Genomic DNA, 27,847 nt, shown 5'->3' with positions numbered 1-27,847 from the left:
TCATCAGTGAGCTCATCATGAGAGGCTGAATTCATAAAATACATCCAAACACATGAGCTTATAAAATTCTTTTTATCGTTGAAATTCTTTAGCCATGAAAATGACATGAATTACAGAAAGACTTTCCACTCACCTCAGCTGGGAGATGTAGGGCAGACACTGAAGGAAACTCCTCACTTCACTCTCTTCATCTGACCAGCCTGTCAGCACTACTGGTTTCTTCTCTGTTTGGAGTTTCAGCACTTCTAGGAAGAGGGAGCTCTTTCTCTCTGAGAGGTTAATGATCCAGACTGCAGGAGCTGACTGGTAAACTGGCTGTAATGCTGGAAGAAACACTCCTGCCTGTTTGAGTCTCACAGTTCTTCACATGTGAGAACAGATCCAGAAGAAACTCTCCTTTTTCAGCATAGGCGTACCACATCAGCTCCTCTACAGTTGTGTGAATCTCCTCTTTCTGATATAGAGCTGCTTGCAGACACAGATCCAGCAGGAATGAATTCACTCTCTTTCTCCTCTCATCACTCTCACTCTGTGGAGATCTGAATCTGCAGAGACAGAAAACGATTCAGAAACACAAGTAAGAACAGGCCGTTTCTCCTGATTTGAAACAAACAGGAACATTCAGAAAAGCACTCAACTTTTCATTCACTCTTTAGAAGGATTTGTCCTGCACTGTCCAAGACCTTAAGGACTACCAGAACATTAGGAACGATCATTTTCAAATCACTGAGTATTTGTTATGCTCTTTTCTTGCAGTTTCTTTCATTTTGTCTGTTTCTCTCTTTTACTGAATTAACACTAAGGAGCAGATTTACTAACGTTTTGAGCTGCCACAAACTTTTGTTGTTAAAAAACGTCTGTCATGATTTACTAAATAGGCGCAATGGCACTTCAGTGCCTATAAAAAGACCAAAGGGGTGGTTGCTGCTCTTTTGCCTTCCCCTCCCAAACTGCAAAACACCGGGAAGAAAATTATAAATCATGAAGCACTTATTTTGATTTACCAAAACTGATAAAAAGAGCAGGTCTCCCCTAAATAATGACCTGACTGTTTTCTTTTCCAGTTAACTTTCTTTTCCTGCACACTGTGGCTTCTGTATGTGCTATGATTTATTTGTGTTCATGGCAGAAATGCCACAGCCTTTGTTTGTACTGGACGTGACTAAGAGATTATGCTCAAAATCATACAGTTCTTAAATGACCCGGTGCACTCAGGGAAATTAAACCAGGATTTTACAATTTTACCAGTTTACAAATGCTGCTCATCAAGTTTAGCTCATCCCACAAGCCAAACCAAATTTTGGTTTGCATTTTTAAAACATGAAGAAGGAAATGCAAGCATTCTGCTCACACTGTGCAACCCAGTTTAGGTATGTTTTGTAAATGTCACTACCTCTGAAAATAAAACAGAAATGGAAGTTTTACTGTGATGCACCAATACAATACAAATTACTCCATCATTAAAACATACTGGCTCATAAAATCTCTATCATTAACTCTGTGCATGATTTTTAATCATAATAAAACACTCACCTCAGCTGGGAGATGTAGGGCAGACACTGAAGGAAACTCCTCACTTCACTCTCTTCATCTGACCAACCTGTCAGCTCTACTGGTTTCTTCACTCTTTGGAGTTTCAGCACTTCTAGGAAGAAGGAGCTCTTTCTCTCTGAGAGGTCTATGATCCACTCTGCAGGAGCTGACTGGTAAACTGGCTGTAATGCTGGAAGAAAACTCCTGCCTGTCTGAGTCTCACAGTTCTTCACATGTGAGAACAGATCCAGCAGAAACTCTCCTTCTTCACCATAGGCGTACGACATCAGCTTCTCTACAGTTGCGTGAATATCCTCTTTCTTATATAGAGCTGCTTGCAGACACAGATCCATCAGGAATGAATTCACTCTCTTTATCCACTCATCACTCTCACTCTGTGGAGATATAAAACTGTAGAGACAGGAAACGATTCAGAAACACGAGAGAGAGAAACCAGCAGCAGTGAAAGTCTCTACTGTAGCTGTATCACTTCTGCTGCTGTAACACTAACATTCAGAAGAATCTCAGTAGCTCAGCTTGTTATGGTTTCATGGTCAGTGTATGATCAGAGAGCTACCACACTGACTTTTTCAAAACACTGATTAAAATCCATTTCTGGATTTTTCCTTCACGTTTCTTAAATCAGAATTTTACATTATTACACATGAAAGTAATTGTTCAAAATTAATTGTTTAATATACCAATAAATTTACTTCCAGCGCATACATCCTCTTTAAATTTACACAAAATGTCTTTTGGCTTTCTACTCATAAACATTTTTAAAAACTGGTTTAAAAAACTGAATTTTAAAATTTATAGGGCAAATTAGTTTAGTCCAGATAGGGTTGCGGTTGCGGTTGTGAAAGTGGAGAATCATAGACGACCCTGTCCCCATTCCGGGGGGACCCCGGGTCTCGTCCCAGTAGGCTGTGCCTGGTAAATCCCCACCGGGAGCCATCCAAGGAGCATCCTGATCAGATGCCTGACCCACCTCCACTGACTCCTCTCAAAATGGAGGAGTAGCGGCTCTACTCCGAGCTCCTTACCCTATCAAGTAGAGTGTAGCCTGCCACCCTGCGAAGAAAGCTCATTTCCACTGCTTGCATTCGTGATCTCATTCTTTCGGTCATCACCCACAGCTCATGACAATGGGTGAGGGGTTGGGACATAGACTGACTGGTAAACAGAGAGCTTTGCCCTAATGGCTCAGCTCCCTCTTTACCACTACAGTCAGGTACAGTGACAGCATTATTTCTGCCTCCCTTTCTCAGCCTGTGGCTGATCTTACGATCCCTTATCCCATCACTCGTGAACAAGACCCTGAGATACTTAAACACCTCCACCTGGGGCAGGTCCTTTCCCCACACGTGGAGTGGGCATGCCGTCCTTTTCCGGGCTAGAATCATTAATGCTATTTAATGCTGCAAATATGTTAATGCTGCAAAAATAATAAAAAAAAACTGTTCTTGTGCAAATTACATATGGTTTATAAAAGGCATTGCTTTTGATCCCAAGAGCACCATACCCACAGTGAAGTACGACAGTGGGAGCATCATGATATGGGGCTGCTTCTCTGTAAACAGTGCTGGGGAATTACACGTCATCAAAGGGAACATAAGACTTTACAGAAGATTTTACAGAATTTCATCTCACTGGCCAAGAAAGGAGGAGATGGACATCTCAACAGGACGACAACCCCAAACATACAGCCAAAACTACGGAGCCCTGGAGAGGACGGAGGTAAAACAAAAAGATTCATTTGAAGTTTTGCAGTTCGTACGCACATTTTCTTTTATTCGTGGTTACGATTTCATAATTATTTCCCTGGATTAACAATTCGTTCTCTCGTTTCTTTTAATTGTGCACACATTTTCTTTACTTCCTGGGTGATTTTTTTTATTTGTTATCACAATTTTCTGATTCGTTCACTCTTTTTCTTTTAATCAGGCTTTTTTTTGTTGAACGCGCATTGTTTGTTTTTTTATTTGAGCACAAACAAAATAAATGTAGCTGATACAGACCGCTAACAGCTCCCTGAGACTGTCTAACGGGTTTTGATGTGTTAGATTGAGCAAGTACAAAGTGAAAAGACATTACATATGTGAATCTGAAGTGGACATATGCACGGGACATATATTAAACAGCAAAAACAAAAGTGTCTGAATATATTTCTTGTTTTATTATCACAAACGTTCTCCATAACACACCATAGCAATACTGAGAAGAAAACAAATCAAAATGTCTGTTTATCATGTATTTACTTGTGTAAATCTCAGTGATCTACGCAATCTGTATGTGTGTGTCGTGCCTGTCTGTCTGTCATGTCTGGTGTAAAACTGAAGTGCGCGTTTTATGCTGCCATTTTGCGTCTGTTTTGTTTGTTTGCTTGTTTAGTATTGTTTGTGGTATGTTCTGATTTGTTTTGGAACTTTCCACACTGGCCTTGGACTTCTTCTATCATCAAGCAAGAAGCGTCTGAGAGATATTACCGCAGTGACGAGTAGACTATACACCACCATCAAGAGAGTTTTCTCCCACTAGCTGGGGAACTGTGAGTGTGTGTGTGTGTGTTCTTTGCTGTTGTACTGTAGTGTTTTTGTTAAGTGTTCTTGGGATTGAGAAAGGTGCTATAGAAATGAAACTGGATCTCCACTCACAATAATGGTTGCTTAAAATGTGCAGAACAGCATCATAAATGCATAAAGGAGAATATTAGCATATAAGCCCTTTAAACGTATACAGATTGTCACCACATCTTATTGAACTGCTAAACAGAAAAACATGGCTCTGATGCTAATACAAAATCGAAACAACTAATTTATTTAATACGCTATGCATATGTGAGTGGTGAGGCTCATATTTCAGAATTGTTAATGTTCATTTTCACTTCTACTGGGATACTTTTAGCTGTAATTGCATGTACTACTCAGGAGAAAGCAACTCCATATCAAACCAAATCTCAGTGAGTTAAAACACACAGTAAAACATCATCAGTGAGCTCATCATGAGAGGCTGAATTCATAAAATACATCCAAAACACATGAGCTTATAAAATTCTTTTTATCGTTGAAATTCTTTAGCCATGAAAATGACATGAATTACAGAAAGACTTTCCACTCACCTCAGCTGGGAGATGTAGGGCAGACACTGAAGGAAACTCCTCACTTCACTCTCTTCATCTGACCAGCCTGTCAGCACTACTGGTTTCTTCTCTGTTTGGAGTTTCAGCACTTCTAGGAAGAGGGAGCTCTTTCTCTCTGAGAGGTTAATGATCCACTCTGCAGGAGCTGACTGGTAAACTGGCTGTAATGCTGGAAGAACACTCCTGCCTGTTTGAGTCTCATAGTTCTTCACATGTGAGAACAGATCCAGAAGAAACTCTCCTTTTTCAGCATAGGCGTACCACATCAGCTCCTCTACAGTTGTGTGAATCTCCTCTTTCTGATATAGAGCTGCTTGCAGACACAGATCCAGCAGGAATGAATTCACTCTCTTTCTCCACTCATCACTCTCACTCTGTGGAGATCTGAATCTGCAGAGACAGAAAACGATTCAGAAACACAAGTAAGAACAGGCCGTTTCTCCTGATTTGAAATAAACAGGAACATTCAGAAAAGCACTCAACTTTTCATTCACTCTTTAGAAGGATTTGTCCTGCACTGTCCAAGACCTTAAGGACTACCAGAACATTAGGAACGATCATTTTCAAATCACTGAGTATTTGTTATGCTCTTTTCTTGCAGTTTCTTTCATTTTGTCTGTTTCTCTCTTTTACTGAATTAACACTAAGGAGCAGATTTACTAACGTTTTGAGCTGCCACAAACTTTTGTTGTTAAAAAACGTCTGTCATGATTTACTAAATAGGCGCAATGGCACTTCAGTGCCTATAAAAAGACCAAAGGGGTGGTTGCTGCTCTTTTGCCTTCCCCTCCCAAACTGCAAAACACCGGGAAGAAAATTATAAATCATGAAGCACTTATTTTGATTTACCAAAACTGATAAAAAGAGCAGGTCTCCCCTAAATAATGACCTGACTGTTTTCTTTTCCAGTTAACTTTCTTTTCCTGCACACTGTGGCTTCTGTATGTGCTATGATTTATTTGTGTTCATGGCAGAAATGCCACAGCCTTTGTTTGTACTGGACGTGACTAAGAGATTATGCTCAAAATCATACAGTTCTTAAATGACCCGGGTGCACTCAGGGAAATTAAACCAGGATTTTACAATTTTACCAGTTTACAAATGCTGCTCATCAAGTTTAGCTCATCCCACAAGCCAAACCAAATTTTGGTTTGCATTTTTAAAACATGAAGAAGGAAATGCAAGCATTCTGCTCACACTGTGCAACCCAGTTTAGGTATGTTTTGTAAATGTCACTACCTCTGAAAATAAAACAGAAATGGAAGTTTTACTGTGATGCACCAATACAATACAAATTACTCCATCATTAAAACATACTGGCTCATAAAATCTCTATCATTAACTCTGTGCATGATTTTTAATCATAATAAAACACTCACCTCAGCTGGGAGATGTAGGGCAGACACTGAAGGAAACTCCTCACTTCACTCTCTTCATCTGACCAACCTGTCAGCTCTACTGGTTTCTTCACTCTTTGGAGTTTCAGCACTTCTAGGAAGAAGGAGCTCTTTCTCTCTGAGAGGTCTATGATCCACTCTGCAGGAGCTGACTGGTAAACTGGCTGTAATGCTGGAAGAAAACTCCTGCCTGTCTGAGTCTCACAGTTCTTCACATGTGAGAACAGATCCAGCAGAAACTCTCCTTCTTCACCATAGGCGTACGACATCAGCTTCTCTACAGTTGCGTGAATATCCTCTTTCTTATATAGAGCTGCTTGCAGACACAGATCCATCAGGAATGAATTCACTCTCTTTATCCACTCATCACTCTCACTCTGTGGAGATATAAAACTGTAGAGACAGGAAACGATTCAGAAACACGAGAGAGAGAAACCAGCAGCAGTGAAAGTCTCTACTGTAGCTGTATCACTTCTGCTGCTGTAACACTAACATTCAGAAGAATCTCAGTAGCTCAGCTTGTTATGGTTTCATGGTCAGTGTATGATCAGAGAGCTACCACACTGACTTTTTCAAAACACTGATTAAAATCCATTTCTGGATTTTTCCTTCACGTTTCTTAAATCAGAATTTTACATTATTACACATGAAAGTAATTGTTCAAAATTAATTGTTTAATATACCAATAAATTTACTTCCAGCGCATACATCCTCTTTAAATTTACACAAAAATGTCTTTTGGCTTTCTACTCATAAACATTTTTAAAAACTGGTTTAAAAAACTGAATTTTAAAATTTATAGGGCAAATTAGTTTAGTCCAGATAGGGTTGCGGTTGCGGTTGTGAAAGTGGAGAATCATAGACGACCCTGTCCCCATTCCGGGGGGACCCCGGGTCTCGTCCCAGTAGGCTGTGCCTGGTAAATCCCCACCGGGAGCCATCCAAGGAGCATCCTGATCAGATGCCTGACCCACCTCCACTGACTCCTCTCAAAATGGAGGAGTAGCGGCTCTACTCCGAGCTCCTTACCCTATCAAGTAGAGTGTAGCCTGCCACCCTGCGAAGAAAGCTCATTTCCACTGCTTGCATTCGTGATCTCATTCTTTCGGTCATCACCCACAGCTCATGACAATGGGTGAGGGGTTGGGACATAGACTGACTGGTAAACAGAGAGCTTTGCCCTAATGGCTCAGCTCCCTCTTTACCACTACAGTCAGGTACAGTGACAGCATTATTTCTGCCTCCCTTTCTCAGCCTGTGGCTGATCTTACGATCCCTTATCCCATCACTCGTGAACAAGACCCTGAGATACTTAAACACCTCCACCTGGGGCAGGTCCTTTCCCCACACGTGGAGTGGGCATGCCGTCCTTTTCCGGGCTAGAATCATTAATGCTATTTAATGCTGCAAATATGTTAATGCTGCAAAAATAATAAAAAAAAACTGTTCTTGTGCAAATTACATATGGTTTATAAAAGGCATTGCTTTTGATCCCAAGAGCACCATACCCACAGTGAAGTACGACAGTGGGAGCATCATGATATGGGGCTGCTTCTCTGTAAACAGTGCTGGGGAATTACACGTCATCAAAGGGAACATAAGACTTTACAGAAGATTTTACAGAATTTCATCTCACTGGCCAAGAAAGGAGGAGATGGACATCTCAACAGGACGACAACCCCAAACATACAGCTAAAACTACGGAGCCCTGGAGAGGACGGAGGTAAAACAAAAAGATTCATTTGAAGTTTTGCAGTTCGTACGCACATTTTCTTTTATTCGTGGTTACGATTTCATAATTATTTCCCTGGATTAACAATTCGTTCTCTCGTTTCTTTTAATTGTGCACACATTTTCTTTACTTCCTGGGTGATTTTTTTTATTTGTTATCACAATTTTCTGATTCGTTCACTCTTTTTCTTTTAATCAGGCTTTTTTTTGTTGAACGCGCATTGTTTGTTTTTTTATTTGAGCACAAACAAAATAAATGTAGCTGATACAGACCGCTAACAGCTCCCTGAGACTGTCTAACGGGTTTTGATGTGTTAGATTGAGCAAGTACAAAGTGAAAAGACATTACATATGTGAATCTGAAGTGGACATATGCACGGGACATATATTAAACAGCAAAAACAAAAGTGTCTGAATATATTTCTTGTTTTATTATCACAAACGTTCTCCATAACACACCATAGCAATACTGAGAAGAAAACAAATCAAAATGTCTGTTTATCATGTATTTACTTGTGTAAATCTCAGTGATCTACGCAATCTGTATGTGTGTGTCGTGCCTGTCTGTCTGTCATGTCTGGTGTAAAACTGAAGTGCGCGTTTTATGCTGCCATTTTGCGTCTGTTTTGTTTGTTTGCTTGTTTAGTATTGTTTGTGGTATGTTCTGATTTGTTTTGGAACTTTCCACACTGGCCTTGGACTTCTTCTATCATCAAGCAAGAAGCGTCTGAGAGATATTACCGCAGTGACGAGTAGACTATACACCACCATCAAGAGAGTTTTCTCCCACTAGCTGGGGAACTGTGAGTGTGTGTGTGTGTGTTCTTTGCTGTTGTACTGTAGTGTTTTTGTTAAGTGTTCTTGGGATTGAGAAAGGTGCTATAGAAATGAAACTGGATCTCCACTCACAATAATGGTTGCTTAAAATGTGCAGAACAGCATCATAAATGCATAAAGGAGAATATTAGCATATAAGCCCTTTAAACGTATACAGATTGTCACCACATCTTATTGAACTGCTAAACAGAAAAACATGGCTCTGATGCTAATACAAAATCGAAACAACTAATTTATTTAATACGCTATGCATATGTGAGTGGTGAGGCTCATATTTCAGAATTGTTAATGTTCATTTTCACTTCTACTGGGATACTTTTAGCTGTAATTGCATGTACTACTCAGGAGAAAGCAACTCCATATCAAACCAAATCTCAGTGAGTTAAAACACACAGTAAAACATCATCAGTGAGCTCATCATGAGAGGCTGAATTCATAAAATACATCCAAACACATGAGCTTATAAAATTCTTTTTATCGTTGAAATTCTTTAGCCATGAAAATGACATGAATTACAGAAAGACTTTCCACTCACCTCAGCTGGGAGATGTAGGGCAGACACTGAAGGAAACTCCTCACTTCACTCTCTTCATCTGACCAGCCTGTCAGCACTACTGGTTTCTTCTCTGTTTGGAGTTTCAGCACTTCTAGGAAGAGGGAGCTCTTTCTCTCTGAGAGGTTAATGATCCACTCTGCAGGAGCTGACTGGTAAACTGGCTGTAATGCTGGAAGAACACTCCTGCCTGTTTGAGTCTCATAGTTCTTCACATGTGAGAACAGATCCAGAAGAAACTCTCCTTTTTCAGCATAGGCGTACCACATCAGCTCCTCTACAGTTGTGTGAATCTCCTCTTTCTGATATAGAGCTGCTTGCAGACACAGATCCAGCAGGAATGAATTCACTCTCTTGCTCCACTCATCACTCTCACTCTGTGGAGATCTGAATCTGCAGAGACAGAAAACGATTCAGAAACACAAGTAAGAACAGGCAGTTTCTCCTGATTTGAAATAAACAGGAACATTCAGAAAAGCACTCAACTTTTCATTCACTCTTTAGAAGGATTTGTCCTGCACTGTCCAAGACCTTAAGGACTACCAGAACATTAGGAACGATCATTTTCAAATCACTGAGTATTTGTTATGCTCTTTTCTTGCAGTTTCTTTCATTTTGTCTGTTTCTCTCTTTTACTGAATTAACACTAAGGAGCAGATTTACTAACGTTTTGAGCTGCCACAAACTTTTGTTGTTAAAAAACGTCTGTCATGATTTACTAAATAGGCGCAATGGCACTTCAGTGCCTATAAAAAGACCAAAGGGGTGGTTGCTGCTCTTTTGCCTTCCCCTCCCAAACTGCAAAACACCGGGAAGAAAATTATAAATCATGAAGCACTTATTTTGATTTACCAAAACTGATAAAAAGAGCAGGTCTCCCCTAAATAATGACCTGACTGTTTTCTTTTCCAGTTAACTTTCTTTTCCTGCACACTGTGGCTTCTGTATGTGCTATGATTTATTTGTGTTCATGGCAGAAATGCCACAGCCTTTGTTTGTACTGGACGTGACTAAGAGATTATGCTCAAAATCATACAGTTCTTAAATGACCCGGGTGCACTCAGGGAAATTAAACCAGGATTTTACAATTTTACCAGTTTACAAATGCTGCTCATCAAGTTTAGCTCATCCCACAAGCCAAACCAAATTTTGGTTTGCATTTTTAAAACATGAAGAAGGAAATGCAAGCATTCTGCTCACACTGTGCAACCCAGTTTAGGTATGTTTTGTAAATGTCACTACCTCTGAAAATAAAACAGAAATGGAAGTTTTACTGTGATGCACCAATACAATACAAATTACTCCATCATTAAAACATACTGGCTCATAAAATCTCTATCATTAACTTTGTGCATGATTTTTAATCATAATAAAACACTCACCTCAGCTGGGAGATGTAGGGCAGACACTGAAGGAAACTCCTCACTTCACTCTCTTCATCTGACCAACCTGTCAGCTCTACTGGTTTCTTCACTCTTTGGAGTTTCAGCACTTCTAGGAAGAAGGAGCTCTTTCTCTCTGAGAGGTTTATGATCCAGACTGGTGGAATGAACTCATATGCAATTTTTAAGGTGTCAAATTCTTCCATGCTTTTGACGAGGAAACGTAGCTTTATCAAAAAATCACAAACATCAAACGGATCCTCATAGAAGAGCCTCAACACTGATGACAAAGTGTCTTTTTGCTGCATTTCAAAAATGGCCCCTCGTAGCACAAGATCACACTGAATAGACTCGATTATCTGTGATCTGCGCTCAGTCAGCATCGGAGAATTATCAGGAAACTCAAACCTGCAGATTTAATCAAAAATGTTAACTTCAAGGATTGTTTTAAACAAACAGAATTTAACCTTGAATGACAAGAGCCTGTATGTGGGTTACCATTTCAGTTCCTCAATTATAAGTACATAACTTACACAGCTTATTTTTATAGGACATTTAGTCTTAAGATTAATAATAAGCCTGGGGTTCAAGTAGTTAATGGTACACTCATACACAGGCAGACAAAAAATGGTATCATGCACATACACTATAAAATAATCTGTAAAATTACAGTAATTAACTGGCAGCAGTTTCTCCAGTATAGTGCTCTTTATTTATAGTAGTGACAATTTAGTTATTACTATACATGTTTTACAGAAGTGTAGTGTAGTGCTTTTACAGTAAGGTTCTGTTTATATACATCATTGCACCTTACTGTAATTCTTATTTTGAAAGTAAAACTGTAATTACATTATACAACAGTCCACTTTCGACACCTTGTCAACTGTGAAAATATTTCAAATTGTTGAATTTCAGCTAAAAAGTCTATTTAAAGCCAACAGTATGATCACACTATTAATTACCACAGTGTTAAACAGTTTACAAAACAGACCTTACAAACAAGACATTGACAATTCAAACATGACAGTGCAAGACAACACATCTGTTTAGGTGAAATTCAGACAAGATTTAAATTTAGATCTGGTGAGGCTATGCTGAAGCTTTTTTGCTGCTTCAGAAAAGTATTACGAAGCAGTGTGAGGTTGTTGTCATGACTAAAGAAGCTAAAGAAAAGCGATAAACACTGTACTGTCAAGAGGAACTGCTTAAAGGTTGTTTTTGTAAAGGTCACCAACATACAAAAAATTCCAAAAAATAGTTAACAGTAAATAACAGTTTAGTACATAACAGTTTACAGTGTTTATATTTTGTAGATCATCTAGTTTTGAGGACATTAAGTTTGTGTAATCTTACTGGAATAGCCATTATTTGTTGTAGTTTTCCATCTTTTAGTGAACAAACAGGATAAACACCACAAAAATAGTTGCTAAACATAATGTATGACACAAGTGACAGCCAATATAGTTTGTTAAAGCCGTTTTAAAATGTTCTTATAATAATATTGTGTGAATCTATAGTGTTATGAAAATGTAAGTAGATCCCATTAAAAGGTGTGTTTTCATTATATTTGTATGGGTGAATATTTGATTGTTATTATGATACTGATGTCTTTTTAAAAATAACACATATTCAGCACCCATTTATAGTATTGACAAGAACAGAAATTCAGTTTTCTTGGGCAGAAAACTACTGCTACACGAAATGATTACACAAAATGGCTAAAACTAGAATCATGTACACCAAAACAGAGGCAAATGATATAAAAGAGAAAATAACTTGGAGGGCACTGCCTTAAATAAACATACAGTGAGAAACCTGTTCAGTGGTTTGGTCTCAGAAACTGAGGTGTCTTACATAATGCCAAGATAAAAAAAAAAACCTGAGGCCTTCAGAAAAAAGACTGCAGATGCCTTTTTGAGTTTAGGAAGGGTTTTAAGGCTATATACAACGTATGTTACTGCAATCTGTAAGATTATCTACAGAATGAGAAAACCTTAAATTGCTGGCAATTAATCCAGGCCAGGCCTTCACACTAAATACAATCCAAGAACTGACCAGAAGATGCTGCACACAGTCTCCAAGAACCATGATAAGGCAAGTTTAGACACTTGAAACTTGGAAAAGTGCATGAATAGATCAGACAGCTTTGCCCTTCACCATTGTTCTCAAGAACAGCAGAAAATACCCCACAATACTCAGGTATCAAGTGAATTTACACAAAAATGAATAAAGAAAAAATAGTAGGTATGGAAAGGTCAAGTTATCTTAACCTCATAGAAATGCTGTGGGGTAGGTAGTACACAAAATAAAGCCCTCAAACATCACACAAATTAAGAACTTTTGTAAAGACGAGTAGGCGGAAATTTCTCCGAGCTGATATAGGAGACTGTTAGACAATTACAAGAAACGTTAAAAGAGGTTTTCTCTACCAAACAGGGAACCATCAACTATTAGAACTTGCAGGTTCACTAACAACTTTGTGACTTTTTAAATTATTCCAAAGAACAATTTTTCATGATACTTAATAAGATCAACTTTAGTTGTTATTTAAATCAAGAACACATATACACATGCAAATGTGTTGAAAATACACCTCATGGGATGTCCTTACTTTTGTGGCTGTGTGAACTAAATATACTGGTATGTGATATTTATGTAGTGCTGCATTATTCACCTTAGTGAGCTTATCTGTGGAAGTGTCTCGATAATCATGCTGCAGTGGGCATCACTGAGCTGCTGTGAGTCTTCTTCAAAGTGTAGATGGAGGCTGATTTTCTCTGAGCTTTCTCTTATGATCTTTCCAGCCTTTCTAAACATGGATGTTTCACCAAGAACAGGAAGGTGCATCTGCTTCCCACAGACATCCAGTAAAGCTGTGAAATCTCTGGGTCTCTCACAACCCAGCACTGACATCCATATATGACAGAGAGTTAAAGACTTACACCTGCAAAAATCACCACAGCTTTACTGGTTATTAAATTCTTGTTAAGTATTGATTAAAACACAGAAATTGAAAAAAATGCAATATCGTACAAACTCCACATAGAAACATATATACCTAAGATGTGGTGCGATTCTGAGAATCATCTGGATCCCAGTGTCAGATATACTGCAGTCCTCCAAGCTCAGGTGAACCTGTCTTTCATTGGACTGGCTGATCACATAAGACACAGTACAGCACTGATGGGGATCAAGATCATTTCCACTCAAGTCTAGATGATAGTTCACTTTCTCCAGGAACAGCAAGCAAGCATCAGGTGACTGAGACTCATACAGGCACTGACACACAAAGACAGCATCAACATCTTCATCCATAAGCTCTCCATTTGACTGAGGCTGAAAAAACGTGTTCATGAGTTTTATGAAGAATTTGTCAGAGGCTCTTTTGATTTGATCCTCCAGAAAGAGATTCTTCAGGAGTTTATGATTCTGTTTTGACAAAAGTCCACAGAGGAAAGGAATCATGTATTTCAGGTGCTTTTGATCTTCAGTCAGACAAACTTGGAGAACCCTGTCAATCTCAGCTGGATTCACAAGCAGCCACATTGCAGAGAAGAACTCCTGGACTGTACTGTGAGGAAATGCATGGTATTGTTCAACAGAGGTGGGAGAGTCTTCAATGGTGACTGTTTTCAGCACAACTTTACTAATTTCAGGATCAGCACTGTGAATATTTGGCAGGTTCACAGTTTTCTGCAATGTTGCACTGAAGGCACTTTCCATCAGGGGAAAAAGTTGATCCCTAATTTCTTTTATGTACTTATCGACTTGGCTGGAGGTTTTGTTTCCAGCTTTTTTCAAGTCTTGACGGAGGATTTGGACATACATTTCTGTAACGGTCAGTGGACACTTGGGAGATGTTGGGTTTCTGAAAGACATGCAGGCTGCCACCATGAATGCATACACTGGTACATGACAAAGACTGACCAGTTCTTGATTGTTCAACACTAAACTCAGACGATCTGAATCAGAACCCATCATCTGTTCAAAGTATTTACAGACAGACTCCTTACTGAACCCCTGAACATAGACTTTACACAGAGACCTGATCGTCAAAAAGGAATCATCTTCCGACTCTGATCTGCATGTCAGGACAATCTTCGCTTCAGGAAGGTCACGATTCATGATCTTCTGTAAGGATGGGTTGTTCTGTAAAGTACTGATGCCATCAAACACAATGATAACACTCTCTGCGTTTTCCTCAATATCCTGCAAGACTTCCTCTCTATCTTTTTTTTTTTGTGGTTTGCAGTACAGATCAAATAGAAGAGATTCCAATGAAATAGGGTTCGAGATCTGGCTTAGTGTAGCCTCATCAAAGTAAAACATGTAGTCTAATTCTCTTTTGTCTTTTTGGGACCAGTGGGAGAGCATTTCCAGGACGACTGATGTTTTCCCTATTCCAGGTTTTCCTATAAGCAGGATTGTCTTTTCATGGCTGTTCAGAAGGTCTTCAGGTGTGAGTTTCTGTTTCTGCTCAGGAATGTAGCTCCTTAGTTTTTTGTGACGCAGTTTCTTGCACTTCCTGTTTTTCATTTTAATTTTATTTTGTGCAGAGTTCACCTCTGTGTCTGTGTCCAGGACTACAGGTATGTAAGTGAAGTCTTCTTCTGTTTTGTAGTTCAGGTATTTATAGTGCTGCTCCCACTGTCTCTTAAGAATGTTTTTAGCTTGCTCTTTAAGCACTCTCTGGTAGTTCCGACAGGGCTCCGTACCTGAAATTCATTACATAGTCAGCACAGTGTAGTATGTGTTACTATTAAACGTATTTCAGTGTTTTGCAGGTCAGACATGTGCACATATTTAACTGTAGATACTGAAATCCAAATGAACCATTAAAACCTATGTGTGACATAAACCATAGTATGTTATCCATATTTTTCTTTCAGTCATCAAAAGACCATCACTCACCAACACTGTAGTTGGTCTCAGCATCTTCCCTGAAGGAGAAACAGCTGATCCAGATGTGTAAACCTTGATGTAATGTCCTTTTCCTGGTGACATCGAGGATCCTGAGTAACTCATAACTGGCTTTCTCCCCTTGTTTAGTGACAAAGCTCAATATAAATCTTGCTTTGTCAAAATCTGTTTTCTCTGCTTCGAGAGCATCAAGTTGATGGACACCGAATACCTTGCGCTGACGGAGATTATCAACGATGAGAGGAAGGTTTTGTAGATGTGTCACCAGATCTGCCCATTTATTTTCAAGGTATTTAACGGCACAATGTTTTGCGCAAGCCATGATACATCTTCAACATCATCACAGTAACTGTTCAGTCCTGCACCATCCACCTGAGATATGAGAAGCAAGTTTAGCTCATTCAGTAATCACACTACCTGAACAGCTCTGTTGTGTGAACATGTTAACTCATTATAAACACATAATAGAGCAGTAGTCTAATGTCGACATGCATTTATTTGAAAATGTGCTTGATATCTTAATATCCTCAAGGAAGGACTGTTTTATGGGAGGCAGAAGCTGTTTGGTTATGCAAAAGATTGTGGCTTTCAAGAAGTAATAATAAATAAAAAATAAGTGCATACGTTATTGGAAAAAAAATGCCAGTCGATGTATAATTCAAGGACGTAAGAGCGGACACAAATCGGACAATGTGAGCATACATGCTAATTACATTACAGTCAGCTTTAGCTAACATTAGTTTACTCTTTACAAAGTGATCATTCTAAAAATATCGGCACATTCTAGCTTTGGAGTAATCAGTGTTCGTGTAATAGTGTTCAACAGTTTTATCCTCTGAAAGAGCTGAAGGAATAAACATTGAACCCAGTCTGATGGTTTCTCAGTAACATTTATTTCAAAAGCAGAAAGAGATCTTCTAACTAGGGACGGACAGATCGATACCTAAATATCCATTTATATATACCTAAATACTTCCACTCCTGATGTTTACTTTTAAGAATAGATTCTGGCTCAAAAATATCGACATTGTTTGTTTATTTATGGATATGTATCCCATCTCTCAATGAAACTTCTAAAAAGTGAAATGCTGCCAGAAATTATGGTGTAGCACTGGAACTACTTTTTTTTTCCACCTTTTTCCTCTGCTCTCAAACACAGAGGCACACTGAAAAAGTAGTGCAAGCAGCCAGTCACTGATTCACTCCAAGATTCACCAGAGGACAGAAAAAGAAGCGTGGTTTGGACTTATTTCATTCCAATATCCAACAACACCAAATGCGATGAACATCAAAAGTCAAATACTGTGCCAATACCACAAACCTGATTAAACACCTGAAAATAAGCCACACAGCAGAACACAACAAGCTATCGCAGAGGTGGGTAGTAGAGAGTTAGATACCACAGAAGCGGAGCTCCCTGACCGAAGCCGTTGAGAGAGGCAGGTAGTATCCAAATGTCAACAATGTTATTTTTTAACAGAATGCAGGAACTGTACTTTGTAAAAGTGGTTTCTGAAAAGCATGTTAGTAGCCTGTTTGTAAACAACTAGCTTTTTAACTAAAACTTTTGTTATTTGAGATTATATGACTTTGCTAATATTTTCATCCTGTTTTTAAGTGACAAAGAACAAAAGATGAAGCCCAGTTGGCTTCTTATTTGCTTTGTTTTTATCCAAATTTTCCTTAAATGGTACAACAGTTACATTAAGGCAGAACACAAATTTGATCAAAAAACTGATGAATAAGAAGCCAATTTAAACTTTATGTCTAAAAGTGACACTAATCACTGTTAGCAAAAGACTCACAAACTGGCAAAAAAAGATTTAACATTACTCTTATAAATAACGTGGTACACGTGGCATTCACTACCAGGCTTCTCCTTGAAAACAGTAACACTTTACCCTTACAGGTCTGGGTACTTGTTACATCTCCTATGGGTAAGACGCACAAAGAGGAAGCAAGACTGCCTGCTCAGACGCCAGACCAGAACAAAGAAAAATGTCTGATTAATAACTAATAATAATAATAAACGAGTCAATTGCAGATTTGACAATTTATGGGATGCTCTGCACTTTCATGCAGCCAACAAACTTTGTTTCAACATGCAAGTGAAGCAAAGAAAACAAAAAAGGAAACATAACTTCAGGGAGGCCCAAGGCCCAAAATAACAAAAAAAAAACAAAAACAAACAAACAAAAAAAACATCAACTCGCTAAACTTCCAAAAAAATAAATAATAATAAAAAAAAACTACCCTCACTACACTACCAATAAACAAAGTCCAACAGATCAAACAAAAAGGGCAGGCCACCCCTACATTTCCTTTGTTAAAAAAAAAGAACCAAATTTACAAAAAGTGCTTTCACATTTACCTGTAGGCCAGCACATCATAATTAACAAAAAAAGGTCTGTCGACTGGCAGGCAGCCAGGGCAGCAGAACAGTGTGAGCCAGAATAAAATTTAAAAAAAAAAGAAAAAGCTCTGCATTGCTAAACACCAAAGGCCTTTTATAGCCGGTGCCAACCAGAACAGCCAATCACATGCCAGGAAGAGCAGGACGTTAGTTATGCAGCAATGCCAACCTGAAAACACTTAAACAGAGAGAGAGAGAGAAAAGAAACAACCAGACACAGGATGTAACACTCCCATCACCAAAAACAACTTCTCATGTTGTTTAAAACAGTGATTACTTTAGTGTATACGAGACAGGGCATCCACTACCACATTCTCTCCTCCCTTCTTATAGCGAATTTCAAGGTTGAACTCCTGGACTATCAAAGCCCATCTCATGATGCGCTGATTTGCATTTCACATCCGAGAAAGAAAAATGAGGGGGTTATAGTCTGTGTATACAATGACTGGTACTGGGCTACCACAAACATATACTTCAAAATGCTGCAGAGCCAACAACAATGCTAGGTTCTCCTTCTCAATAGTTGTGTTGTTAAGTTGATATTTTAAAAACATGTTCGAATAAAAAGCCACTGAATGGTCAATTCCATTCTGGTCATCCTGTAACAGAACCGCACCAGCATCAGTAGCACTAGCATCCACATCTGATTAAAAAAGGTGTAGTGAAATCTGGGGCAGACAGTACAGGAGCATTACAAAGCAACAACTTTAAACAGTCAAAAGCATTCTGACATACATCAGATCAAACAAAGTCACAGGAGGAGCGAAGCAAATTTGTAATTTGTAATTTGGCAAAACCCACGATAAAATCCTGTCATACCAAGGAAATGCTTTAACTCGCGCTTAGTACGAGGCTCCATAATTGCCTGCACTTTCGCCGCAACCAGGTGAACTTGTCCTTGTCCTACCTGCTTACCAAGGTAAATAACAGTAGCTTTGCCAAACTCACATTTTGCCAGGTTTAAAGTTAACGAAGCTTCTTGTAATCGACCAAACACAACATGGTGGATTTTCACATGGTCAGCCCAATGGGAGGAATATACAATAATATCGTCTAGGTATACCTCACAATTAGAAACGCCCATCAACACATGATTCATCAAATGTTGGAGCATGGCCGGAGCATTTCAAAGACCGAAAGCCATAACAGAATACTCCAAGAAGTTATCTGGTGTAACAAAGACACTTCAGCTGCAAGGGGAGCTAAGGGCACCTGCCAGAATCCCTTAGACAAATCTAATTTTGACACATACTTAGCTGAACCCACTTTATCTACACAATCCTCCATGAGTGGTAAAGGAAACGAATCAGGTTTTGTTACTGCATTAACTTTCCCGTAGTCACTACAAAAACGCACTGTACCATCTGGCTTTGATACCAAAAAGCAGGGCGAACTCCATGCATTAGTACTCAGTACTGTTAAGCCATTTTTATTTAAATAATCAACCTTGTTGTTGCTTATGCATGCTGCTTAATGGGTAGATGATCACCCACATCAATATCATGAGACACAAGCTGGGTGGCTGAAGGGACATCTGAAAACAGATCACAGTGAGACTGGATCAGCCGAACAATATCATTGCGGGGACCATCAGATAAATAATACAAAAAAGAACTCAAGTCTTCCAAAATAGATTATAAAGAATGCAATGGCACAGCCTCTGGAAAATGTGTTGCAGCACACATAATGGTTAATAGGTATTTGTAGCCAGTCTTAGTGTGCAGAAGTGGTCCTACACAATCAAGAATAACGCACTCAAAAGGTTCACCCACGACAGGAATGGGCTAGAGAGGAGTGGGAGGAATAACTTTACTTGTCTTACCATTGAGTTGACATGTATCTCATGACCTACAATACTACTGCAGACACTCTGCAGCGAACAAGGGATGGATCATTTTGCTGCTCCATTCTTTCTCAATGGACAGTGGCTGTACTGATTCAGCACCACAAACAATGGACATGGACTCGGACTGTGTAGCCCAAGAAATGAGAAAAACATCTGGAGAAAGGTCGGGGCCATCACTTAGAGACAAAAAACTATTAGATAGATCCACAGTATCGATAAATTTATGAGACTGCACTCGCATTACTACGCAGGCAGGAAAAACAGAAGGAAATTCAGACGCCATATCTACTGCTTACTGAGACCCTTGTAATTCAGACAATGGATCATCAATTACCTCTGGAAAGGCCAACACCTTTCCACCAGCCAAATCGTTCCCAAGAATAATGTCAAACCCCTCCACAGGTAGCTGAGGACGAACAGCAACCTTAACCAATCCTGAAACCAGTTGAGACCGAATATATAAATTGTGTAATGGAACTCACACTACCCCCAATTAAGCCCAACAGAGTCAGAGCAACATGCACAAAAGCAAAACCTTATGGCGCTTGTCCCTTGGATTGGTTTTTACTTCAATTCTGGACAACAAGCGACAAGATGATCAAATTCACACTCATTGTTTTCATCTTGGGACGATGGTTTAGATGCTCTTGAATTCCTAGAATATTTCTCTGTATTATACTGAGATGTTTCCCAACACAAAGGCGAAGCGAAAGTACTTTTATGAGTTAATGCGAACTCGTCAGCACACACCGCAGCCTGCGCCACAGCAGCAACTTTTCGTTCGTTTAAATGCACCACCATTTTCTCGAATTTTCACAAATTTTTAAAATCTAATGAATAACGAATTTTTAAAATCTAGTAAAATAATTTCACGGAGTTGCTAAAAATTAGTCACTGGCAACATTTATCAAAGTGTACCCTTCTCATGGGTAAACTCTACAAACATCTGATTGGCAGTTTTCAAATGACTACAGTTTTTTTGGCGATAAGCCTCAAGAGCCAATTCATAAGCCCTTAATGGCTTTTAGTGAATCATAATTAAAGCTATCTTCAAGAGATAAAGCAGACCAAAGTTCTTGGGCTTTCCCAGTCAATGTACACTGCAACAAAAGCAGCCAAACCTCTCAAGTCCAGCAAAAAGCATCTATATGTTCAAATGTGCCAAAGTACGAATCAATCTCAGTCTCCCTAAAAGTGGGAACCAAACGAATTTGCTTGCTAAAATCGAATTCACTAAAGCTTACAAGGGAGGGCAATGCAGGGGACGAAGAAGGGGCATTTAGAACAAGCATAGGTGTGGTGGGAACCGGATTCACTGGAGACGTGGAAGCCTGCGGTGCAGAAGGCATAGCTTCGACACAACGTGCACACCCACATTCAAGTTCATGCTGTCTTGCATGCAAAAGCTCCTGACGTTTAGTTTCAAGATCAAGCTCCTTTAATTGAATAGCTAACCTAAGAGTTTCCAAACTCTGACCAATTAACGAATGCAAAATAGGTTTCTCACCTATAACAGGAACTTTAGCTGAAGCCTCACCCCCAACTAGTGACTTCTTACTGGAAGTAACTGCATCTACACTCCTTAACCCTGAACTAGAATCTTCTGTGGGCTATATACCAGCTGCAACTAAATTCTCCAAAAGCAGCCCCCCTTATCCCCAGTGCAAATTTGCACAAAGTGCTTTCACTGGCCCACATGTACAGTATCTCATAAAAGTGAGTACACCCCTCACATTTCTGCAAATATTTTATTATATCTTTTCATGGGACAACACTATAGAAGTGAAACTTGGATATAACTTAAATTAGTCAGTGTACAGCTTGTATAGCAGTATAGATTTACTGTCCTCTGAAAATAACTCAACACACAGCCATTAATGTCTAAATAGCTGGCAACACAAGTGAGTACACGTCACAGTAAACATGTCCAAACTGTGCCGGCAGCACTTATGTAGCCCCAGACCATGATGCTACCACCACTATGCTTGTCTGTAGGTAAGAGACAGTTGTCTTGGTACTCCTCACCAGGGCTCCGCACCACATGCTGGACACCATCTGAGCCAAACAAGTTTGTCTTGGTCTTATCAGATCACAGGACATGGTTCCAGTAATCCATATTCTTGGACTGCTTGTCTTCAGCAAACTGTTTGCGGGCTTTCTTGTGATTCAGCTTTAGAAGAGGCTTCCTTCTGGGACGATGGCCATGCAGACCGAGTTGATGCATTGTGTGGCGTATATTCTAAGCACTGACAGGCTGACCTCCCACTTCTTCAACCTCTGCAGCAATGCTGGCAGCACTCATGCATCTATTTTTTTGAAGCCAACCTCTGGATATGACGCTGAACACATGGACTCAACTTCTTTGGTCGACCTTGGCAAGGCCTGTTCCGAGTGGAACCTGTCCTGGAAAACCACTGTATGACCTTGGCCACCATACTATAGCTCAGTTTCAGGGTGTTAGCATCTTCTTATAGCCTAGGTCATCTTTGTGGAGAGCAACAATTCTATTTCTCACAACCTCAGAGAGTTATTTGCCATGAGGTGCCATGTTGAATATCCAGTGGCCAGTATGAGCAGATTGTACCCAAAACACCAAATTTAACAGCCCTGCTCCCCATTCACACCTGGAACCTTGTAACTCTAACGAGCCACATGACACCAGGGAGGGACAACGACACAATTGGGCAAATTTGGACATGTTCACTGTGACGTGTACTCACTTGTGTTGCCAGCTATTTAGACATTAATGGCTGTGTGTTGAATTATTTTCAGAGGACAGTAAATCTATACTGCTATACAAGCTGTACACTGACTACTTTAAGTTATATCCAAGTTTCATTTCTATAGTGTTGTCCCATGAAAAGATATAATAAAATATTTGCAGAAATGTGAGGGGTGTACTCACTTTTGTGAGATACTGTACCTGTACGCCAGCACATCACAATTAACAAAAAAAGGTCTGTCGACTGGCGGGCAGCCAGGGGAGCGGAATCGTGCAAGGCCGAAAAAATAAATAAATAAAACACTCCTTATTGCTAAACACCAAAGGCCTTTTATAGCTTTAACAGCCAATCACATACCGGGAAGAGTGGGACATCAGTCATGCAGCAACGGGAGCCTGAAAACACTCAGACACAGAAAGAGAAAGAAACAACCAGACACAGGACGTAACAGTACTAAAAAAGTTTTATCTCTTGTAATTTTTCACCTCTAATTAATTACCTCTACTGAGTTTTCAGTTGATATGTAAAGTACTAGTTTAATTGAACATACAACATACAATCTGAACATTACTTAACACTGAATTGAATGTTATTAAGTAATGTTATTAAAAAAGAAGAAAAGGGAAACTCTGATTTTTTAAATTATATTTAATATTAACGTTAGACTTTCTGCTATAATTTTGATCAAATTTGCCATTTTGTCAAAAATCACAAAGTATCAGAACTGGGATATTAGCCTTGGTATCAGATCAAAATATAAATCAGTGGTATTGTCCATTTCTACTTCTAACTGAAGAACAAAGCTCGAACAAATCTTGAGCTCAAAACACTCATTCACTGCTGCCCTCTAAAGGTCTCAGCAGATATTACTGCACCCGTTAGACACTCAACCAGAGAACTTGTAGAAATGAGAATTCCCACTCTGCAATGTATTCAGGGTTTCTCAAACGCTAGATGGCGCTCCCGATTCCAAAATGAATGGGTTGATATGGAGCATTTGAGCAAAATCATAGTTTATAAATGCTGAAACATTTTTAATGTAAAAGAATTCGATCATTTCCTGAACACTGAATATCATAATACATTTTAACACCGCTGTTATGTTTTTAAGAGCTTTTAAACTCGAGTTATAGGAGTTTAAAACAGCGCCTTATGTAGGTCCATGACGTCAGTGAGCGCGAACAGCCAATGAGCTGCTCCGCTCGCCAATCAATCATCACGCTGTAGCAGTAGTGCCCGCCTCCTGCTGCCCAAAATTCGTTTACTGTAGAAAAAAGGAAACACACAGCTGAGTTTTCTCTGTTTTTTTAGTGAAATACATCCTTCTACTTTCTAAAATTAAAGAAACGTTCTGGGCGAGTGATTAGAAACTATTTTAACTGTTCGTTTTTAGCCGCTTCATTCACTCTCATTCATTGAGGACTCACTCGCGGGCGCCCTCTGCTGTTTAGCCGTCCTGTTTCTGATATAACGGGGGAATAAGAAGTGGCCAGGCTCCTCATAAACCGGTTCTGACTCAACCATTACTTTCCTTTAAAACACTTATGATGTCACTCGCTGACTGTTTCGTTGTTTATATGTTAACCTTATTTCACAGAGATTTTACAAACAGCTCTGAAAGAGAAATGAACTAAACACTAAAAAAATCTTCCTGTAGCGACTCATAAGAATCCAGGAAACTCAAACCGAAAGTGAAACTAACCAGCTCGGTGTATGTGCCTAAAAAAAGACTTGACTTTTCCACACACAGCCAGCGAAGACTAATTCGAGGTTATAATGAAGGCGCTGTTCATCTGTTATCAGTGTCGGTTATAATATGTAGGACTCGATCTTTAACTCAGCTTCAGAAAGAAGATCAACAGGAAACTGCAGCGTCTTCAACATGTTCATGTTCAGAGGGAATAAACCATCAGACTGACATCCGACTGCTTTCATTCCTAACCAAATACAGCTTCAGACAGAGGATAAAATCAGCTGGAGAGATTAAATCGCAGTACTCACTGTTCTTCTAGACCTGTTTAAACTCACACTGAGCTGACTGACTGCAGCCGCCTTCCAACAGAACTCTATGGCGAACCAAGATGCGCCGCCAGGCGTCTTAGAGCGCCTCCCTATGGCAAGCCAAGTGGGTCAGAACTCGTCAGGGTTTTGACGGCGTATAAAGCGCGCGCTATGTTTAAAAATGTCGTCCAGAGCGGCGTTTAAGGGTTTTCTTTTCGCCGTCAGGTAAACGCGAGGCAGCAGGTTCAGCCCTGGCTTCAGGGGGAGGGTTATACGGAGAGTCGGTTTGCCCAGTTCAAAACTCAGTGATGGCCTGGAGAATTTTTATTGCTTCCACTGACTCGATTCCTCACGTGGAGCTACTGCAGTCCACACTAACGAACCAAGGGGATATGTCTGTCAAAATAGAAACAACATCAAGTTAAAAAGCGCGGATTTAGTTTAAGGAGGCTCGTGATTTCGTATCCACTGTACAACCTGCAACCACTATGCCTGTAATTGTTTCACACGAATAAGCAGTCAGAAGATAATTAAAGCTGACAGTCCGAGCAAAGTAAACACATTCACTTTTCACAAGTTCTGCTTTTGTCCATCTTGGGGAAGGAAAGTGAACAACCTTAAAGCAGAGCTGTTCACAGGCCCACATGTCGGCTACATAGCCTGCTTGCTGCATGCATGTAACCTCGGAAGCAGACCGATTAGGAGTGCGCAACACCCAGCATTGCAATCAGTGGAACCAATAAAAATTCTCCTGGCTATCACTGAGTTTTGAACTGGTCAGACCGACTCTCCGCATAACCCTCCCCCTGCCAGGGCCGAACCTGTTGGGGAAGGAGGGGATCTGTAAATTCAGGCATTTCTGCTTATGAGACGCGTGGTGGCGCTAACTAAGCGCCTGCTGCCGGCAGACATTCTAAAACACCTGGCGGCGCCTCGCGTTTACCTGACGGCGAAAAGAAAACCCTTAAACGCCGCTCTGGACGACATTTTTAAACATAGCGCGCGCTTTATACGCCGTCAAAACCCTGACGAGTTCTGACCCACTTGGCTTGCCATACCTCCCGGCAACAGGCGCTTAGTTAGAGCCACCACGCGTCTCATAAGCAGAAATGACCTGAATTTACAGATCCCCTCCTTCCCCAACAGGTTCAGCCCTGGCTTTAGTTTGGTTTGCCTAGTTCGAAACTCAGTGATAGCCAAGAGAATTTTTTATTGCTTCCACTGACTCGATTCCTCACGTGAGGCTGCTGCAGTCCACTGACGGCGAAAAGAAAACCTTTAAACGCCGCTCTGGACGGGAGTTTTTAAACATAGCGCGCGCTTTATACGCCGTCAAAACCCTGACGAGTTCTGACCCACTTGGCTTGCCATAATTTCACACTTAGCGGTAAAGAGTCACAGCGCGTTCATGAGCACTTTGCTCCAATATAAAAAGAAAAAACACTGAAAAAAAAAAAACACTGAAAACGTTAAAAAAATATTTTATGTTCTAAAACACCACGCAGACAAGAAAACGAAATGATTGTTGTGTAGCATTTTAACGTAAAGGCCAAACAAAGCCATGAAATTAGCCAATCAAACTGGCAGGTCAACGTTGACACATCAAATATTCATAGCATTCCAGTTAGTCCAAAAAACATCAGTTTATAGTTTACCATATTAAACACATTGCAAATGTGAACACAGCATCTAAAATGCTCACATTCATCAATGTAATTGCATCATAAGTCAACTGCAACACTTGATAAAACAGTCATTTTTAAAATATGTAGTGTAAAAAGATAAAGATAAGCCAATCCATAATAGAAATCCATAGAGTCCATAATGCTACGTATATACCAAATATACATTTTTACAGATTTTAAAATAATCTAAAGCAAACAATAACAAATCAGTCAATAGAGTTTTATCAAATTTCAAGTCAAACATTAATCAAAGTCAAACATTTTAATATGTTCACTTTAAACAAGTAGTCCAGAAAAACAAGAGATATCATTTCAGAGTCTATCATACTGTGTATGTAGAGTTGGGTGACAAAAGGAAAAACATGACTGAAAGAGTGGAGCAACACAGATGCTTCCAGTCAGGTGTACTGCATGATAAAATCAACCAGTTAACAGCCTGCCATACTCTGCGGCATCTAAAATTACTGATTGGTTTAATCCAAGCAAAGCGTGACTGATGTGTGACTTATATTTCATGATTTGTTTTTACAAAATGGTTGTCTGTGACACAAATTTAATTAAAATCAATGTATTTTTGGCTTTGCTAGATCTTTACATATCAAAAATATGTAATGACAGAGAAATCATGTTTTTATCAGAGAAGAAATAGACATTTTTTTTATCTGCCTCAAAGGGTTAATGAATGTTCAAAACACTATCATTGTTTACAGCAGGCATGTTTCTCTTAAAGTCAAAACTGACTCATCCTGTAATGAGGCACCTGAGATTTGAGTAGAGGCACAATGCTCTCTAGCTCCCCCTCTGGGATGGAGGTCCACAGCAGGCTGAGAGTGACTCCATCGCAGTGCAGAAGGACGAAGCAAATGGCGGCACAGTGGACAAAACTCAGCTCTCTGCTGTTCAGGTTGATGAGGTTCTCTGCTAAACTCAACAGGCTGGACACACAGTGAGCAGAGACAGACTCATAGATCTCTCTGATGATGGACAGCACAAAACTGGAGCTCAGCTTGTGGAGAATACACTCACTCACACTCACACACACACACACACACACACACACACACAAGTAACTGGAATTTTAACTTGCACTTAACATTTAGAATCATAATGTATGACGAGTATACAAATTATCTTTGTGCATTTTTCTATACACACCTGTCCTTAGGCCAAAAATAGGAATGTTGGCTTGTTTAAAGCAGCCCTATCTTTTAGTTATTGGGCATTAAAGTATTAGGTTTTCATGCAGGATGAGGAAGAGGCTTGTGTGACAGAAACTGCTCCTGTGGGCTCTTTCAGAAGGTCTGCTAGCATAGCTGAAAGATAATAAACCATTTCATGCACAGTATATTTTTCATCTGATCACTATGCACACCCCTGCCCTGTAATCTAGAGGAATGTGTTATTAAAAATAAACAAGCAAAATTACTGAGAAATATTGCATGAGACTACACCAGGTCCAAACCTCAGATATTATCACTTTAAAGCATCATTTCACTGAAATTATTCAGTTTTATATATGATAGAGCAAACTTTCTCAAATGTTTCCCCCATTAAAAATACAATAAATGCATTTCAAAAACTTTCTATTTCCTCTCTATTTTACAAGCTTTAAACAGTGCACAGTCAGTACTCACTAGTGATGGGAATTTCGGCTTTTTAGAGAGCCGGTTCTTTTGGTTCGGCT

The 27,847-nt window shown here is 39.6% G+C and overlaps 2 protein-coding genes across 2 annotated transcripts in view; both read right to left on the bottom strand.

The window, feature by feature from the left end:
- The window catches only part of LOC118817061, a 44,100-nt gene extending 43,849 nt beyond the window's left edge, over nucleotides 1-251 (bottom strand). Inside the window, exon 1 of the mRNA XM_036583731.1 lies at nucleotides 134-251. The gene's annotated coding sequence lies outside the window, so the exon portion shown is untranslated. The remainder of the gene's footprint in view (nucleotides 1-133) is intronic.
- LOC118817060 lies at nucleotides 244-24,583 on the bottom strand. The gene is made up of 10 exons (XM_036583730.1): nucleotides 24,479-24,583; nucleotides 15,487-15,867; nucleotides 13,634-15,290; nucleotides 13,250-13,519; nucleotides 10,576-10,983; nucleotides 9,176-9,586; nucleotides 6,055-6,465; nucleotides 4,655-5,065; nucleotides 1,534-1,944; nucleotides 244-545 (listed from the first exon to the last, which is right to left on the bottom strand). The coding sequence occupies exons 2-10, from the start codon at nucleotides 15,815-15,817 to the stop codon at nucleotides 278-280; spliced, it is 4,578 nt and encodes a 1,525-aa protein (XP_036439623.1). The 5' UTR covers nucleotides 15,818-15,867; nucleotides 24,479-24,583; the 3' UTR covers nucleotides 244-277.
- Between the last annotated feature and the right edge of the window lie 3,264 nt (nucleotides 24,584-27,847).

This window comes from Colossoma macropomum, unplaced genomic scaffold, assembly GCF_904425465.1.
Source record: "Colossoma macropomum unplaced genomic scaffold, Colossoma_macropomum, whole genome shotgun sequence".
Lineage (NCBI taxonomy): Eukaryota > Metazoa > Chordata > Actinopteri > Characiformes > Serrasalmidae > Colossoma > Colossoma macropomum.
This window is presented reverse-complemented; position numbering and strand designations above follow the sequence as displayed.

Coding starts and splice junctions, on each gene's coding strand:
- LOC118817060 (XM_036583730.1), bottom strand. CDS start 15,817: ATGGCTTGCGCAAAACATTGTGCCGTTAAATACCTTGAAAATAAATGG. Junction 10,984..13,249: donor CCACAGATAAGCTCACTAAG/GTGAATAATGCA, acceptor TTAAATCTGCAG/GTTTGAGTTTCCTGATAATT. Junction 5,066..6,054: donor CCCTACATCTCCCAGCTGAG/GTGAGTGTTTTA, acceptor CTGTCTCTGCAG/ATTCAGATCTCCACAGAGTG.